The 18403-nt window shown below is 43.7% G+C and overlaps 1 protein-coding gene across 1 annotated transcript; it reads left to right on the forward strand.

Annotated features, from left to right (window-relative positions):
- The first annotated feature begins 6383 nt into the window (after nucleotides 1-6383).
- On the forward strand, nucleotides 6384-13122 carry LOC133141580 (proteinase-activated receptor 1-like). Its single transcript, XM_061262146.1, has 3 exons — nucleotides 6384-6476; nucleotides 6830-6993; nucleotides 12129-13122. Exons 1-3 carry the CDS (start codon nucleotides 6384-6386, stop codon nucleotides 13120-13122), a joined length of 1251 nt encoding a protein of 416 aa, XP_061118130.1.
- Nucleotides 13123-18403: the final 5281 nt, after the last annotated feature.

An 18403-nucleotide genomic window follows, 5' to 3' on the forward strand; every position in this document is an offset into this window, starting at 1 on the left:
GAAAAATTGAATGGAAGACCTTCACCACTTCCTTCAAAGGAAATGAACATGTGTGATGTCAGTTCTGCTCAGAATGAACTATTGCAGCTGTGAGATCAGGCACACCACAGACACTTAACAGTAATGTGAAATCTGCATTTGTCTGCCATTATCACATCCCGTTAACCTCACACAGCTATTCACTGAGGAATCCTTAAATATTAAATATTAAATATTAACTCTAAATATTAGTACTGATGATGAGATATTGTAGGCAGATACATGGAACAGTGTTTTCTAATGCATGGTTAGAAAATGTTTAAATGTTTGTTAATTGCAGAAACTCACGCAATAAGTCAGTTGTTATTTAAACAGGTAAATCCCATTGAGAATATAGTTTATAATTTAGCCAGATCCCTAGATATTTGTATACAGTATGTGAGGACATACTAGTATTAGAGTCAGTATGGTTATAGATTTAGTTTTATCAGCAATCAGAACTAACCTGTGGCAGATTTTGTAAGAGATATTTATATAATATTAAAAACAGTCTGTAGGTTTGAGCATTCCTGAGTGAGTAATGGTACTGAAGAGTACAGCATTGTAGCAACAGCATAAAAATATGTGTTACAGTTTCTCATTTTGGCCACTATGTCATGTAAATGGTGAACAAGAGAGGTCCATGGACGGAACCTTGTGGGACACCTAGAGAATGTTGATTTTCAATAGGATTTCCACTCCTATTGGATAAATAATTCTGAAACCATCTGTGATCAGGTGTGAAACCAGATTAATGTTGTTTCAGGATAGTGTTAATGGATAAGAAAGTGTGAAGTTGATTATTTACCAGTGTTGGGAGACAGACAGATTTGTGTATTACAAAAACTTCACATATGCATGTTAATGTCCGCAGGAAGCTTCCATTGTTTTACAGACAACCAATAAAACACAGCGGTAGAAATTGCAGCCTATAGGGCAACCCTGTATAACGAATGACCAATCAGAGGTCACACTGTATTTAGCACCCAAATTTGAATACTTGCAAATGTACTTGTATAAAGTCCCCGAACTCCAATGGTTCGATGGATACTTTTGTGTGAATTCTTCATGCTGGCTTCCTGCAATAAATACTTTCCTGACTCAAGACACAAACATCGGATTTGCTGCTTCCTGACAAAACGGTCACTTTAATTATTTGGTAAAACTTTGTGCTACCAACACCAGTGATTAAAGAATCTTTGCTAAACAGGTAATATAGAAATGGGCAATAATTATTTATATCAGCGAAATCCCCACAGTAGTGTCAGACTTCCATACTTTGAAGTTTTTCCATTAATAACTGTCAGGTTAAATATGTTTAATAAGGGCTTCACAATAAATGGTGCTGTATGTCATACAAGGCCAGAATCTAGTTGATCTTCTCCAGTGCTTTTCTTTATAACAATGCTCATTAGAGCATGTATCGCTTATTTTTTCTACAAATAGTACAAAGGAAAACTGGTCCCTGGTACCAGAGAGCCTAATTTAGGAATTAAAAGATGACTCAATTAATCACCTGGGACAGCAGCATGCTCAGCTCCCACAAAGACATTACAAATAGTTTTGATTTGCACTTTATTGTAAGTCGCTCTGGATAAGAGCATCTGCTAAAGGACTGTAATGTAATTTAATAAACATCAGTAAAATTTGGTTGAAAACATTGCTAATTGCACATTTGTCCATAATGTGGCCGGAATTGTAGTTTCTGTGGTAATGAGGGGAAAGAACTATGATGTAATGTTTTTTATAATTTGAAAATGAAGTTATATAATATAGCTGTCCTTACCATTTGAGTGAAGAAGCAACGTTTCTTAAAAGAAATCACAAATTAAACCTTGCTTGCTAAAATGTTGTAATAAAACATAGGTGAGATCTTTGAATTTTCAAGTCTCTGCATTGTTGGCAGTCATTTCTGTTGTTCATAACACAAAGCTGCAGGGTGTGGTGTGTCCAGGCAGTGGTTCACTTAATGAACACTAAGAGCAGAGATTGCATAATGCCTTCCTGTGGCTTTGCGATGACTGTAAATTATGTTACACCACAATTATGTCAGTTATGTCATGAATTTGTTTTGCTTCTCAAATATAGCTCATAAAGTTGCTCTACATGCACTGTTTTCACTACTGGACGAATCTTCATTAATTAAGCATCACCAAGTCATGCTGTAGGTGTGCACATTGATATTAATTTGTACATATCTATCTACAGTGGGCTCCAGAATTATTGGCACTCTTGATAAATGTGACTTGGTCTACCTAAACCAGTCACATTGACCCCAAAACTTACGTTTGAAACTTGAAAAAGCAGAATGTGGACTTTCTAACAATATCAAAGTTATCTCTCAACTCCAGATATCAAGGGAGGCAGTTGTGAAAATCGGCTTCAAAGTTCCTTCGCAAGATGATAGATCTATGAGGCTGTGAGACTTGCCATGAACACAGCTGTTGTGATTGTTTGCCAGGTGACTGGTCAATGGTGACAAGACGGCTAGCCTCCAAATGACACAAAATTCTGTTGCTACCTCGTCATCATTTTAAACATTTAAAACTGTATTTTCAACTGAATTTGACACTGACACAAGACATTAAAGTGGTCGGTAAAGTGACAAATCACTGCATGGTCTCAGTAGAATGCCAGTGCTCACTTGGGTTCTTAAGAATGTTAAAATTATATTTTTTCAATTTGACATTAACCCCAGCCACTCTACCCCCTTAATGTTGAGACACAATCCTTGATACCATTTATCTATGTCAAAAAATCATGTTCCAATTAATATGAGACCAAAAATATAGGGATAAGTCTGGTAAATTGGGCCATCAATTAAAATGTCATGGCAGGGAGGACAGAGGAACCAGAAGCAGACACAGGGGTGTGGAAAATAGCAGGTTTAATAGCAGATGAAGGGGCAGACAGAGCGTAGTCACAAACAGGCAAACAGTCAGTCCACAGGCAAAAGTACAGAGTCTAAAAAGCAGGCAGGGGTCATGAACAGGAATCCAGATAAACAAGCCTCAGGAAAACAAACAAGGCTCGGGAAAACAAGGCTCAGGAATAAGGGGGATAGAACAGGGGGAAGGAATAAAGGGCTTGGGACTCAAAAACAGGATAAGACGAACTAGCAAGGTGCAACCTAAAGTGGACAGGTATAAATACACAGGGGAATGAGACAAACTAGGCGGGACATGGGATTGGGTCTAAGAAATGAACATCAGGTGAGAATAGTACAATGTCTTATGCGGAGGCATTAACCGTGACAACCGTGTAGGGTTCACTCATAGAACTGCCGGTTTATTTCTCAAGCGCGTAAATATGACATCACAGGTAGGGCACTACGGTGGCCCATACATTCACTTATCACTACATCTCCCCCTTTAAGTAGTTGAGAAATCACATGAATTACCCAAGACAGAACAGGTGTAATCTCATAACAAAGGTTCACATAGAAACTAGGATTTTGGGGTAGACTGCCCACCATCCACAGCAACGTAGGGATTATTCTGCCCTCGGTAGTTGCTGTCCCTATTACTCTGGAACAGTTCAAACAGTCCATGGGTGTTCGACTTCGGCAACAGCCATACAGTCCATTTCCATATCTCCAAGTCATAACTCAAGAGTGCATCATTTATAACAACTGTATGTCAGTATGAAAAACAGTCAAAGTCATCAATGACAATATCAATACCGTCAATATGTAATCAAACTTAATAACATATAAAATCCATGTTCTCTTTTCACACACTCAACACACACTCCTGTCTTTTTTTGGCGGTGGTCATAGTAGAACTGGTAGGAAGACTTTGTCTGTATGCCTTTTTCCTGAACCCTTTGTCTGTCAACAGGTGCAGGCTGTAGCTTCTCTTCCAACATAGGAAGTGTAGTTTTGATGCGTCTCCCAGTCATGAGCTGAGCTGGGCTCACACCGGTCGCTGCACTGGGGGTCGCTCTGTAACACAACAGAGCGAGGTGTGGATCGGAACAGCCCGTTTAGCTGCACCGTCTCTTGAGTAATAGTCTGTCATCCATCCATCCATCCATTCATTATCTTAACCCGCTTATTCTGAACAGGGTGGCAGGGGGGCTGGAGCCTATCCCAGCATACTTTGGACGAAAGGCAGGAATACACCCTGGACAGGTCGCCAGTCCATCACAGGGCACACACACCATTCACTCACACACTCATACCTATGGGCAATTTAGACTCTCCAATCAGCCTAACCTGCATGTCTTTGGACTGTGGGAGGAAACCGGAGTACCCGGCGGAAACCCACGCAGACACGGGGAGAACATGCAAACTCCACACAGAGAGGCCCCGGCCGACGGGATTCGAACCCAGGACCTCCTTGCTGTGAGGCGGCAGTGCTACCCACTGCACCATCCGTGTCGCCTAATAGTCTGTCACCACAAGATAATTCTGCTTTTCCAGTTCGCAGAGGTCTGCTGCAATGCGCTGCCATGGGCCCTCTGGTAGGGCTGTGGGCCCTCTGGTAGGGCTGTGGTGAGTAGTGGCTCACGTCGCTGAGTGGGTCTGTGGATCACTCCATCCTCCCGTCTGCCCTGTCAGCAACGGGCATCTGTGGCACAGCCCTGGACTGGATTGAGTGCTACCTCTCTGGTCGCTCCTTCCAGGTTGCCTGGGCTGGTTCGGTATCAACACCTCGGCCCCTCACCACAGGAGTTCCCCAGGGCTCAGTCCTAGGCCCGCTTCTTTTTTCTCTTTACACTCGCTCCCTTGGCCCTGTGATCAATGCACATGGGCTATCCTACCACTGCTATGCGGACGATACCCAACTCTTCATCTCGTTCCCACCATCTGATACACAGGTTTCAGCCCGTATCTCTGCTTGCCTGAGTGACATCCAGAGCTGGATGGACAACCACCATCTAAAGCTCAACCCAGGTAAGACTGAAATGATATTCATCCCTGCTAATACCTCTCCCCATCTGGATTTCCCTCGGGGATACCACACTCACGCCATCACCTAGTGCAAGGAACCTCGGCGTGGTGATGGACAGCAGACTGTCCCTTTCCGAGAACATTGCGGCGGTGACCCGGTCATGCAGGTTCTTCCCATACAACATACGGAGAATCCGCCCCTTTCTCACCCCCTACTCGACCCAGATCCTGGTCCAAGCGATGGTTCTGTCCTGCCTGGACTACTGCAATTCCCTCTTGGCTAGCTTCCCACCGTCCGCCATCAGACCCCTCCAACTTATCCAGAATGCAGCAGCTTGTCTGGTCTTCAACCTTCCCAAATACTCACATTACATTACATTACATTATTGGCATTTGGCAGACGCTCTTATCCAGAGCGACGTACAACAAAGTGCATACCCATAACCAGGGATAAGTTCGCTGAAAGACCCTAGAGGGAAGTACAATTTCAACTGCTACCTGTACAACAAAGATAAGGACGAGGGCCCCTATTTTTTTTTTTTTTTTTTTTTGAGAACAAAGAAACAAACAGACAGAGCAAAAGTGACCAAAGTTAACTATCCAAACACTGCTTACCGAGCCAACTAAAAATTCCGATACACAAAGCAAGTCACAGAGACAACAATTAAGGTTCACAGGGAGGTAGGGAGGGATGGGGAGAGGTGCTGCTTGAAGAGGTGTGTCTTCAGCTTGCGCTTGAAGGTGGGGAGAGTTTCTACAGTTCTGACCTCAACGGGGAGTTTGTTCCACCACCGTGGAGCCAGAACAGACAGTAGTCGTGAGCGTGATGTGGAGGTTCGGAGAGGGGGAGGTGCCAAGCGGCCTGTGGAGGCTGAACGAAGAGGTCTGGCAGGGGTGTAGGGTCTGATGATTTTTTGTAGATAAGCTGGGGAAGACCCCTTAACTGCTTGGAAGGCTAGCACCAATGTTTTGAATTTGATGCGAGCCATGACAGGCAGCCAGTGGAGGGAAGTAAGCAGGGGGGTGACGTGTGAGTATTTGGGAAGGTTGAAGACCAGACGAGCTGCTGCATTCTAGATGAGACTCACAAGTCACCCCCCTGCTTACTTCCCTCCACTGGCTGCCTGTCATGGCTCGCATCAAATTCAAAACATTGGTGCTAGCCTTCCAGTCTTTGAGCCAGGGTGGTATCAATGAAATTCTCAGCAGCACCAGAGTCCACTAAAGCCTGACAGGAGTGCCTTCGCTCTCCCCAGGCCAAGGTTACTGAGAGGTAGACTCCGGTTCCGGGAAGTTCGGGAGAACAAGTGACCCCCGTCACAGCCCTCCCTCGGCTGAACGGGGGTGAACTTTTCCATGGAGTTCGGGGCAAGAACGTCTGAAATGGCCCGATTTACCACAATAAATGCACAGTCTCTCCCTCCGTCTCCGATCCCTCTCCTCCTGCGAGAGCCATGTTTGTCCAATCTGCATGGGTTTGGTGGCCTCAGGGGAAGCAGGAGAGTCCCAGGTGAGTACGGGAGGTGTGGACCGGCTCTGGACGCTGGTTGGCGGCTGGACACAGGTCTGGTCCCTTTGACGCTCCTGGAGACGATTATCTAGACGTATAGCTTGAGAGATGAGAGACTCAAGATCGTTAGGGCACTCGGTTACGGCTAAACAGTCTTTCAGTGAGTCCGACAGGCCATTTAAAAAGGTGGAAACCAGGGCCGTCTCATTCCAGCCACTTTCTGCGGCCAAAGTTCGGAAAGAAATGGCGTAATCAGATGCTCGGTCTTCCCCTTGGCGGAGAAGCAAGAGTCTCTTAGCCGCCTCTTTGCCAGCTGCAGCTGGTGGGCTGTAGCTGAAAGGTCAGTTGGCATTGCGTTATGAACCCACGACAACCACCAGAGTTACCGTTGTATCTTTGGGGTGCAGGTAGACATGGCTCCGCGCCAGGGTGTAGAGGTGCCGGTTGTGGTGGGGCCGGAGGATCGGGAGATGGAGGCTGTCCCCCTGGTTGATCGGGTCCTGGGTTCCGCACCGACTGGACGAGCTGCTGAAGGAGTTGATCATGACGGGCAAGAGTCTGTTGCTGGAGAGTGAGAGCCTGCTCATGAGTGTCCATAGTGCTACAAAAACTGTTGAGAGCTGTCATGATTTTTTGAATTTCAGAAACCGCCAGATTAACACTATTGGTTTCTCCTGCAGATGCATCCGTTGGGTCAGACATGGTTGAGTCTTCTGTCACGGTCGGGTCTAGAACCCCGGTCTCTGGCGTGCTAGCCAATCCCCTAGACCACCAAGTACTGATGATGACTCAATTGCGGATTACTGCAGGTGTAGTCCAATTATTTATTTGAACAAAATACAAAGTTCCAAAAGCACAGAAATTTACGAAACAAAAACAAAAACAGAGGATTTTCCAAAATTCCATAAAGCCAAAAAACAACGCTGAACTTCCAAAAAAGGGTAAACTAAAAATACTCAAACACAAAGGGCAATCAAAGTCTCATAGTGTACAAACAATCCAGGGTCAAAAACAGAATATCCAATCAAGGTACATGTACACAGGGAATCAGACAGGGTTACTCACAGAGGGTTAAAGTGAAGACTCAACAAAGACCAAGTGAAAAGGACCTGGCTATATACAGGAGACAATGGGCAACACTAATCACAAGACTTAACAACAGGTGCGTACAACAAGACAATTAAGCAGTGAGACAAAATCAATGTAGTGACACCTAGTGGCTAGCAACACAAAGTACAACACTGTGACACACGGTGGTGGAACGAACTCCCCGTTGAGGTCAGAACTGTAGAATCTCTCCCCACCTTCAAGCGCAAACTGAAGACGCACCTCTTCAAGCAGCACCTCTCCCCATCCCTCCCTACCTCCCTGTGAACGTTAATTGTTGTCTTTGTGATTTACTTTGTGTATCGGTATTTTTAGTTGGCTAGGTGAGCAGTGTTTGGATGGTTAAGTTTGGTCTCTTTGGCTTTGTTGTTTGTTTGTTTATTTGTTCGTTTCAAAAAAAAAAAAAAAAAAAAATTCTAATAGGCCCTGGTCCTTATCTTTCTTGTGCAGTTGAAATTGTACTTCCCTCTAGGGCGCACTTATCCCTGGTTATGGGTATGCACTTTGTTGTACGTCGCTCTGGATAAGAGCGTCTGCCAAATGCCATTAATGTAATGTAATGTAATGATTGATTTGATGGAATAAACCAAAAATATTTTCAGGTTCCACTATTGTTTAATACATTGTGCAAACATCCCTGGCAAAGATGACAGCCATGAGTATTTTACTATAATTTGTGATAAGGTTAGAGAACACATTTGGAGGGTTTTATGACCATTCCTCAATGCAGATCTTTTCAGAATCATTGATATCCTTGGGCTACACCCCTCTTCAGTTAAGACCACAGGTTTTTCAAAGAGTTTAAGGATAGAGACTGAGATGGCCATTGCAGAACATGGTTGTTGTTTTTACTTAACCATTTCTGTATGGATTTTGATGAGTGGATATTTGGAGTCATTGACAAGCTGCCTATCCTAGCAGAGGCAACCTGATTTTCTGGCAAGATTTCCTGATACTTTGTTAAATTCTTTGTGTCATTGAAATGAAATAGTGCCCCTCGACCACTGGCAGCAAAACATCAATGTCCCACCACCATATTCCACAGTAGCTATGAGGTGCTTCTCCTTGTATGCATTCCATTTCACTGGCAAACATGTCGATGGTGTGTATGGCAAAAATGTCTCATCTGACCAAAGCACTCTCTTCCAGTTATAACTCCAATTAGGTTGGGCAAACTCACTTTTATTTTATTTACAATAATTGTTAGGGGTGTCAATCATTTTGGCACCTGTGAATTTAAGAAAAAATTAGATTACTAAATAAAAAAACATTACAACATGAGAGTAAATGTATTGAAATAAAAGTATAGTTTCCCTGTATGTTTGAACATAAAATATAAACCATTATCCATATTGTTTATTATATGCAGCCACTGTATCCATCCATCCTTCCTTTGTTCTATCCATCCTTCCATCTGAAAGACCTGAAGATAATACGCATATTAGCCTACAGGTATTGCTATTATTGTTTCAGTTTATAATTATTTTCTTTTTTTTATTTTCTTTTTTTTTTTATTCAGTATTTTTATTTATCATTTATTCTATTATTTTATTATTGCATTCATGAATGTGCTCTGTAGTCCAAAACAGCTTCACAGGTTGATAAGTAAAGCATATTATAAAGCACTCATAACGCTCTATGTAATACCCATGAATGCATAATGCATACTTTCTGTGATAGAGCTAATGTAAATCGTTTCCAATAATATTATCATGCTGACATCATCAATATCTTAACTGTGGTTGAACTGCAATTCACCACTCATTACCAGAAGCAGACACTGGTGAATGGATGGGTGGAACACTTCAACATACATTTTCCCGGACACGAATACTTGAAGTGGAAACTACAGCCATGTTCTTAGAATTGTTGTTTTTTCTCTGTCTGCACAACGCAGCTGCACAAAATGGTCAGTATCCTCTTTACCATCTTGCCCGTTTTTTTGCTATTTGGATTATCTGTGCAAAGGACATTGGGCTTGGGAAGTTAACTGGAGGGTTTAAAAATGCATACATTGTTTTATAATATGCATTAATATTTATTTTCTAACAAGGGTTGATAAAGATTACATAACTACAGAAGACATAATACGCATTTAAAAACAAGAACATCAAAGGCATTTTTGTTTTCATAAAATGCCTTTGATGTTCTTGGTTTCATATTTCATATTTCATATTATTTCATAAGGATTCATATTGATTTTATTGCTAAGAAAAGAAATTGTCATTGGTGTTGTTTACATTCATGGATATAATACATTATATTCTGTTTTTACACCATTGTTTGCAAACTCTAGAGTTTAGTTTTCTAGTGTGTGAAAATCCCAGGAGATCAGCAATTTCGAGATACTCAAACCATCCTGTCTGCCACAAATAACATTCCACGGTCAAAGTCACTTAGATCACATTTTTTCTCCATTCTGATGGTTGATGTGAAAATGAACTGAAGCTCCTGACCTGTATCTACCTGATTCTATCCATCGCACCACTGCCACACAATTGGCTGATTAGATAATTGCATGAATAAGTAAGTGTAACAAAGTAAAAATATTCCTAATAAAGTGCTTGGTGAGTGTACGCTCATAGCAACCAGCTTTATATGAATTGTACCTTATCTGGCATGTTCGGTTGTTTGTTGCATGTTGTTGACCTTGACATGCACGTTTTTTGTTTTTTTTACGTCGCTTTGGATAAAAGTGTCTGCTAAATGAAATGTAATTTAATGTAATTTTGATTAATGAGATTAAGGACACAATTTTCTGGAATCAACTTGGCGCATTGGCGCATTCACTGGCGATGTTTGAGGTGTACTGGCCACAGGCCCGGTTCAAGAATAACATCACTAAGGATGCATCTGAATTGAGTGGGGGTGCAGAAGTGGGCGAGACCAGGATACATTTTTGACAATTTTAACAGTTAAATACATCAATCTGGTGTACTATAAAAGGAAAGGAGGCTAGATCTGTCAATAATTGTAATTTCAGTGTATACGCACAATACAACTCACAAGGTTTTTGACTTGAAATATGTTGTTTAGGGCCTTGGAAATACAGACATTACAAAATAAACAGTTCACACCACATCAATGCATTTACCAACTGAATACGACATAGTTTACTGGAAGTCTCTACATAAAACGATCACTGAGATTTTGGCAACGCTTGATTATATGCTCAATATTATCATCAGAGTAAAACAATATTTTGGGTTCATTCGGAAACTGTAGCGGGACAGTAGTTCTTTTGCTGGTGCTCGGCTTCAACCATTTCAGAATATCCATAGCTAGCGAATCACTTTTTCATAACGTTGCTTATTCGCTTGCACCATTGCACTCAAATTGCACATTAAAAAGTTTACCTTGTTGTAGCAGCAACACAAATATTGTTAGGCAAAAACAGTTCTTGAGAGGTTATGCCAAAAAGCTTGATGTACACAACAAATATGTATGTGAAAACACCTTTGACTCCACAATAGCATTTTCAGTGACATGACCCCATTTTATGTCAGTGAGAACCTAATACATTTGCTAAATATTTTATTATTTTGAGATATGCTTATAAATAAGACAACAAGCCAGCTCTTGAATAATAAATAGCATGTGAAATTGCGGAATGTTGTAAAGGCGAGTAGGGTCCGAGTTGGGTTATAAAAGTTACCCACAAAACGTGAGATAACCACACATATTTTTGGAGGGCATCCCTAGAGACAAGGGATACACCCCAGAAGAGGAAGGGATAAACAATTAGCTATTAGCTATTAGCCAATCAAAATGGTCAAAAAGTGTTGTATAAGTTAGTAAGCAAAATTGTATGTGTCCTTTCGGAGTCTCCAAATGTCCTTTTAGGAAAACTGTCAAGATATTTCTTGCAGATTACAATTTTTGCTGAACAAAAGGGGATTTGTCCAATGTTGTGGCTGTGGCTCCATTGTCTTTCTAAGCACACCAGGCACAGCCATAGTAATTTGTATCCCAGCTCCATAGCATGCCCTTAGAAAAATGTAGGCATGATTTTCAAACACAACTCCACTTCCATCAATTCCACATTTAAGTCACAAGTCTCCCCTGCATATGGAAAAAAAGAAAATGTTCTGACAGTACATTCAGAAATAATTATTTGACAGAGATTAAAGTGCTTTCAACACAAATTGCATCATTCAGCTTCAAAGGGTTAAGGGGGCAATTCCTTTTTTACATGGGTGATATGGGTGATATGAACTTTTTTTCGTTTAATAAATGGAACAGTAATTTTATAAATGTGCTCTGTGTCTACCATTTGTTCCCTTTGTCTAATTATATTTTGTACAAAACTATTCAGTGTAACACATACAGTTTGCAATAAATGCAGAAATCAGAAATACCAATTCACAACACTGTAGCAGTGGATGTGCACTGTTCTAGCAAAAATGAGTAGAGCTATAAAAAGCTGATCACAATACTTGAAAAACATGCAATAATGTCATGTTTTTTTATCATTTCAGATACAGTTTCAAGAGCTTTTCCTGCAGAGCGTTATGAAAATAAACACATTTACATCAGTGGGTCTAGAGACAGTACTGAAAATACGGTCAGTAGTAGTATCCAGCCCCTCAATCACTGTAGGGGAGAGGACACAAAGGTCATCGACAAAGAGGCTGAACTGTTCCTGACTGGCTCTTTGCTGACCACGGTCATCCCCAGCATCTACGTCCTGGTGTTCATCATCAGTTTCCCTCTCAACGCTGCCGCCGTTTTTATGTTCTCGCTCAGGGTCAGACCCCAAAAGCCGGCGGCCATCTTCATGCTCAACCTGGCCACGGCCGACCTGCTGTTTGTGCTGCTGCTGCCATTCAAGGCGTCCTACAGCTTCAATGGCAACAACTGGGTGTATGGGCCGGCCATGTGCAGTGTGGTCACCGCCGCCTTCTACTGCAACATGTACTGCTCGGTCCTCCTGATGATGAGCATCAGTGCCGATCGCTTCCTGGCCGTGGTCTACCCCATTAGATCGCTGGCCTGGCGCCGCCGGAGGAACGCAGTGGCCGTGTGTTCTGCCATGTGGCTGCTGGCTGTTGCCGGGGTGATACCCATCCTCCTGTCCAAGCAGACTGTGTGTCTGCCTCAGCTGGGCATCACCACCTGCCATGACGTGCTGGACCTCAGCGAGCAGCGGAGCTACTACCTCTACTTCTTCCTCACCTTCTCCTGTGCGTTCTTCTTCATCCCCCTCGTTGTTACCACTGCCTGCTACGTGTGCATAATCCAAGTCCTGCTTCGCACCAGCGGGTCAAAGCGCTCCAAGAAGACCCGGTCCGTGGTCATGGCATTCACGGTGCTGACGGTGTTTGTGGTCTGCTTCACCCCGTCCAACGTCCTCCTGCTGGTCCACTACTCACAGTTTGCCGACCAGCACAGTGTCAACTCCTACGCTGCTTACCTGGTCTCCGTGTGCATTGGCAGTGTGAGCTGCTGCCTGGATCCGGTCATCTATTACTATGGCTCATCTCAGTGCCGGAAGAACATCGCCCGGCTCCTCCACTGTCAGGCCCCTCCAGCGGGCTCAGGGTCTGGAAGTCCTCCCAGGGCACCCAAAGTGATGAGAAGTGATGAAAAGTGAAAAGTGATAATGTGCTCTTCTTTAATTAACATATGTCTGCACTTATACAATGTGTGTATTAAGCTTGCTTATGATGTAGACTATGACATAGATTTTACTTCTGAAATTACTGCATATAGCTGTCTTTTCTAGGCATCAAAATGATCCAAAGTGATGAGTTTTGTATTTAAATGATAGCATGCATAATTGTACATTAAATGATTAGTAAAGCACCTACCTTTCAGTGCTTTGCAGTTTTTTTACTTGTTGGAATTGTGTTGCTATAGAAAATGGCCTGAAAGGACTGTGTAAGATTCAACTCTTTATTCCTCAATGGATGCATCGGATAGGCAAAAGCTTATTATAGTGGTAAAAATCAAATGTTTATTAGGACATACACAGCATATACTGTGTTTACATATTGTTTACATACAATATGTAAACACAATGAACATTAAATTGTTGCAGAATGTAATGTTTAAATAGATCTATATAATATAAAATGTCTTAATCCTTAAAATGTGTTTTCCATGTACCTTTCTTTACAGAAGATGGCACCAAAATCCTACTTTTCAAATGATGCCCATTAATATATACTATAATTTTATTCAGCCGTTAACTTAATGAAAAAAGAAGTTGTGATTATGAATAAACATAAAGAATTGTATCTAATATATTTTAAAAAGTTGATATATTTATCATTTAGCATTAGGACATGTTGATACCGAGATACCTGATGTACCAATAGTGTTCTGATTTTAAGGAGCAACAGCTCTTGGATCTCCAAAGCCAAGATTTGCAAAGAAGTTCAATAGTAACCTATATGCACTGAATGCTTTGAGTTGCTTTTCCGAAAGCATTTCAATTGCCAGTATGTTCTTCCTCCATTAATAAGATAAAGAAGCTTCTTAATATGGCACTGCTATTGATTCCCCAGCATTATATTATTACGGTTCAGGTGTGATATTATATTTTGAAACATCAGCCTTCTTGTGGGCTAATGCAAAGGCTGATTAATGAGATTAAAATTACCTCCTATCCTGATCACAGTAAATTTTGGTGCAGTAAAATTAGCAATTGCTGAGGTGTGATTGCTGAGGTAAGGCAGTTTATAAAATGTCAGATATCTTTCCGCCTATCCATTTTCTTATCCGCATGGGTTTTCACATTTCACATTCCCTACATTTTATTACAAGCAAAGTCAAGTAAAAAAAAAAACATGGCATACAGTAAAATGTTTTGTTGAATTTTGTATTTTAAAACACACTTGTAATTGTAACCGATACATGAAAAAGCAAGAACCAATTATATACACACACAATAAAGATCATGATAACAGATGGGTTCTAAAATCATAACTCACAATTTTAAGAATAGGTTCTAAAATCATGTTCATCATCAAAGAAATGTGACAATAAAAGCATTATACTAATGGATTAAAGGAGGCGGAGAATACCTGTTTTCCATGATGGGAAGATAGAATGATAGAATGGAAGAGATGTATTTTCTATTTTTTATTTTTTTGCTGAGTTGTGTTTGTTTAAATGTCTGTTTTTTGTTGACTTTGTGGGTCACATTGGGTACATATAACCATCTTTCAATGTCATCATAATCTATCATTTATCATTGAATATACTGTAAGCAGTTCCATTAAAAAGTACTTCCTGATTTCCTCTATTATTTCATATTTGTCACACTGAATGGTCTGAGATGTTATGACGAAATGTAACGTTAGACAACGAGAAATAGAGTAAACACAAAACACATAGCAAAACCTCACACAGCTTTTTGAATTGTCATGATGCAGCTAAACTGTGGTGTTCTGCATTCATAGACAGTTCCAAGGAAGCAGAAGTACAGAATCAAGAATCCAAGAATACATCTGAAATAATGAGGCAGCGGTCGAAATCAAGAAATGAAACCGAAAACAGACTAGAACAGCATACCAGGCATGCTTAAATACATTCACAAATGAACACAAATGACCAACATATGTGGGAGCTGGGGAAAAGAAAATGAGGAACAGGTGAGAGGAATTAACAAATGACAATAAGGAAGTCAAAATAGGGAGTGAAGGGAGTCACGTAATAAACGTAAACGATGCAGATGATCTTTAAAGTCTGGGGAAAAGACCACGATATCATCCAGATATATCAGAATGGAATAATTTACCAGGTCCCCCAGACACCTCTGCATCAACCTCTGGAACGTGGCAGGAGCATTGCACAGGCTGAACGGCATCCCCTCAAACTGGAAGAGCCCGAGGGGTGTGGCAAAGAAGGTCTTCTAGCGGTCCCGCGGGTCCACCGCCACCTGCCAATACCCGCTCACCAAATCCAGGATGGAGAACCACTCTGCCCGCTTCATACCCGTGAGTGATTCCTTGATCCTGGGGAGCGGGTAAGCGTCTTTGTGTGTAACCGCGTTCAGGCGGCGGTAATCCACGCAGAACCGCCAGGCCCCATCCTTCTTCCACACCAGGACCACCGGCGCGGCCCAGGGACTGGAACTCTCCACGATCACCCCGCTCTCCAGCATCCCCTGCACCAAGGACCGCAGCTCCGGGTACAGACCTGGGGGCAGAGGGCGATATCGCTCACGACAAGGAGGAGCATTCCCGGTCGGTATCGGATGGTACACTACCTCGGTCCGGCCAAAGTCCTCCTCATGTGCTGCGAACACCCCCGCCCACCCTCATGTGCTTCTCTGGGGTGAGACCCTCCAACTCAGGAGAAGGCAGAGGGCTCCTCACCCCTAGGGGCGCCTGCGCGGTCTGGGGGAACGGGGCCTGTGACAGCTGCTGCTGAATCTCTGCAACCAGGGTCTTCCCCAGGGTTGCCATCTGGTCCTGGAGCTCTTGCCACAGCTCTGCCCGCACTGCCGCCTTCCACCGCTCCACATCCACAACCGGCGCTGGAACCACCGGCACCCTGGAAGGAAGAGAGCGAGAGACAAAACACGCTGCCCCCTCATCCCCCCACTGCTCCAGCTCCAGCTCCCGGGCCTCCCGGCTCACCTCTGAGAAGGTAACAACCGGGCGGCACCGCACCTGTCGCTGGAGCTCCTGTTGTACGGGGCCCCTCCGCAGGCCCAGAAGGAACTGGTCCCGGAGAATGGCATCATCCGCCCCCCTCCTCACCCGGTTCCCGGGCCCGCCACTTCATGTGAATCTCCCGCAGCCGCAGGAGATACACCTCCAGGGCCCGGCTCCAGGGACAAAAAATGGGCGCGGGCCACGGCCAGGGACAGGGCGACTGAAGACCTCCTCCAACAGGGCCCACACAAGGGCCGCTGTGTTCCGCCGCCCAGCCAGCACCAGCAGCACCTCCTGCCGGGCGCGCCCATCTAGAGCCCCCACAATGAAGTCAGCCTGTTGGACTCCCGTGAGACCCTGCGCCCGGAGCATCGCCTGTACCTGAGCACGCCATTCCCCATACTTAGCTGTGCCTCCATCACCAGAGAACTTGGGGACCCACAGGGCATACATAAACCAAGGCATGGCGACCCCACCGTAACCGCCCGGCGGGGGCACAACCACAGCTGCCTCCTGTTCGTCCATGTCCCTGTGGTATAACTGGGTGGGTCCTGCCGATTACGCCAAATTTGTCAGGAGCGGGAAAGCCCCCAGCCCCATCCACATTCCGATTATTCTCTTTGCAGAACCCACCCACCACAAGGAGCTCAGGACAACGCAGGTAAAGGGCAAAACATTTTATTGTATTCATTATTAAAACTACAGAGTACGCCACAACCTCGCACCAACCCCGCCCTACCTCACACGTGCACACGCCCTAAAAGATAAAATCACACGTGTCCCACTCAGGCGGGGGGGGTCCTCTACCCTCTCACTGGGGGAATCACCAGGCGGGATCTCACACGCACTCCCAACACGCACTCCCGCACACACACAAAACACACAAATAAGCAAAAAAATAAGGTAGTGAGCCCACACCTCCAGACTGGGTCTCACTACAAAAAAAAGAAAGTAAACCCAACAAAATAACAATTCCCCCCTCCCAGGCCCGCAGCCTCCCACTGTCCTTCGGTCGGTGGCTACTGGCCTGCGGCCCGGACTGTCCTGCTGGCCGCTGCACAGAAGTTCGGTTCCGGGAGAAGAGCCCTGGCTGCGCCTAGCCGCTGGGAAGTGAGTTGGCGCTGGCCCCGGTGCTGGATGTCACTTTATTTGTTCAATAGAGTGGGAGACGGAAAGTTTGTCCGCCCTCGTCAGGGCCTGCCATCTCCCCTCACAGTGTTGTTGCAGTGAAACAGCCCAGCGTCCTTCGGACCAGCCCGGTCCTCTGCGGTGCCGCTCCTCCCCCAACTCCCGCAACGCTCCGCGGCTCTGTCCCGGCGCAGCTCGCTCCGAACGTTTCTCCGTGCAGCGGTACTCCTGTCCGGGTTCGCAGCCATGCCAGCCACCACAACCTCGGAAGACCGCTGTTTATGATAGAACTGGTCACAAATATGCACAAACAATGCTGCAACTTAAAAAATCATACAGTTGTTGACATAAGCTTTATTAATAAAACAGCATGCTTTATTAATGATTTGATGGAATAAACCAAAAATATTTCCAGGTTCCACTATTATTGTTTAATACATTGTGCAAACAACCCTGGCAAAGATGACAGCCATGAGTATTTTCCTATAATTTGTGATAAGAGAACACATTTGGAGGGTTTTATGACCATTCCTCAATGCAGATCTTTTTAGTATCATTGATATCCTTGGGCTACACCCCTCTTCAGTTCAGACCACAGGTTTTTCAAAGGCTTTAAGGATGGAGACTAAGATGGCCATTGCAGAACATGGTTGTTGTTTTTACTTAACCATTTCTGTGTGGATTTTGATGAGTGCATATTTGGAGTCATTGACTAGCTGAGAAAAGTTTCAACTTCCTATCCTAGCAGAGGCAACCAGATTTTCTGGCAAGATTTCCTGATACTTTATTCAATTCTTTGCGTCATTGAACTTAAATAGTGCCCCTCGACATTACATTACATTTGTAAGAGCCGTATGCATTTTAGTCATCCATGCCACCAGGGGGTGCATGTCAATGACCAGGTTGACTACAGGTCATGTGGGGTCATGCAAGTTTATATAGGTAATTGTCAGGCAATGCCCAGCTGTTGCTAATAGAGGGAAGCAAACCGTTTTTGACTGTTTTACTCATTTGTGCTCAATTACGCCAGAATAAATCTGTGGCTGTTTATTATGTTTTATTGGTTGCCTGTTACTATTGGAGTAACGGATGAAATGGACGAATATGGACATGGTGAGAATAAACGCCAATTAACATCAA

The sequence above is a fragment of the Conger conger genome, chromosome 12, assembly GCF_963514075.1.
Source record: "Conger conger chromosome 12, fConCon1.1, whole genome shotgun sequence".
In the NCBI taxonomy this organism is placed as follows: Eukaryota; Metazoa; Chordata; class Actinopteri; order Anguilliformes; family Congridae; genus Conger; species Conger conger.